The sequence below is a fragment of the Penaeus monodon genome, chromosome 30 (assembly GCF_015228065.2).
Source record: "Penaeus monodon isolate SGIC_2016 chromosome 30, NSTDA_Pmon_1, whole genome shotgun sequence".
NCBI classification, from domain to species: Eukaryota; Metazoa; Arthropoda; class Malacostraca; order Decapoda; family Penaeidae; genus Penaeus; species Penaeus monodon.
In genome coordinates this window covers 7,499,573-7,500,578 of record NC_051415.1, presented here as the reverse complement: position 1 = coordinate 7,500,578, position 1,006 = coordinate 7,499,573, and the positions used below count along the sequence as shown (strand labels likewise).

The window sequence follows — 1,006 nt, the reverse complement described above, 5'->3', positions numbered from 1 at the left end:
ACAAAATGAATGGGTTTTCTTCTGCATCACACAAAAAGAAATCACAAAACTATATAAAAAATACAAAAGACATTATCATGTTCCAAATGAATTGTGCCTTATTTTTTCTTCATATTACACAGTTAATTCATATCACAGGTCCTGTATTCATTAATTCTGAAGCTACTGTTCTGTAGCTTTTTTTATGTGAAAGCCTTCATATCAATTCAATTTTACATAGAGAAAAGAAGAGATTCTAACAAGTATTATTAACAAAATGAAAATATTTTTTTGCAGTCTTAGTGCCAAGTTTGGTTCCCACAATTGGCTTCATCCTGATGATAGTTAATTCCTGAAGGATCATGACTGAACCATTCATAAATGATGTGTTGCCGGTAGGATTCTCCCTCTGGGTCATAGTCTCCTGTGTATCTGTCCTGAGGACCATCATCAGGAGCATACCATGCTTCAGAGTCATCAAGAGGACCCTGGCGTTCCAGAGCAAAATTATGCAATGCAAAGCAACTTAATATGATTGCACATGATGTTTTGGGATTTGATCTGAGCTCCTGGCTTGTGCAAGGAAAGCGTCTTTTCACTATTCCAATGACATGCTTCACCTTCTGTCTAGTGGCAGAGTGTGCTCTATTGTAACACTTCTCTGCATGCGTTGTTGGGTTAACCACAGGTGTCAGGAGGTATCTCTGACACTGATAAGCAGAATCCCCAACCAAATGTCCATATTCCCCTTGTTCCATGACTTCTTTTAGCCGAGAGTTCTCATATATCTGCCAATCTGGTACACTTCCTCCCCAGCGAACAATTGCCCTAAGAATTCTAAGATCTGGACCGGCTACAACCTGGCAATTGACAGAGTACCAGCCTTTACTATTTTTGCACTGTTCTGCCATTGCTCCTCCTGGATTTGAAATTCGCATGTGGACGCAGTCGATGGCTCCAATAACATTAGGAAATTGTGCAACTTCATAAAATCTGCAAAGAATGGTTGGTTTCAAGAATTTTTTCA

At 39.2% G+C, this 1,006-nt stretch overlaps 1 protein-coding gene across 1 annotated transcript in view; it reads right to left on the bottom strand.

Annotated features, from left to right (window-relative positions):
* Positions 1-6: 6 nt before the first annotated feature.
* Positions 7-1,006, bottom strand: part of LOC119592500 (putative nuclease HARBI1) — a 3,833-nt gene continuing 2,833 nt past the window's right edge. The window contains exon 5 of the mRNA XM_037941348.1: positions 7-972. Coding sequence (XP_037797276.1) covers positions 279-972 — 694 coding nt within the window. The 3' untranslated portion in view covers positions 7-278. The remainder of the gene's footprint in view (positions 973-1,006) is intronic.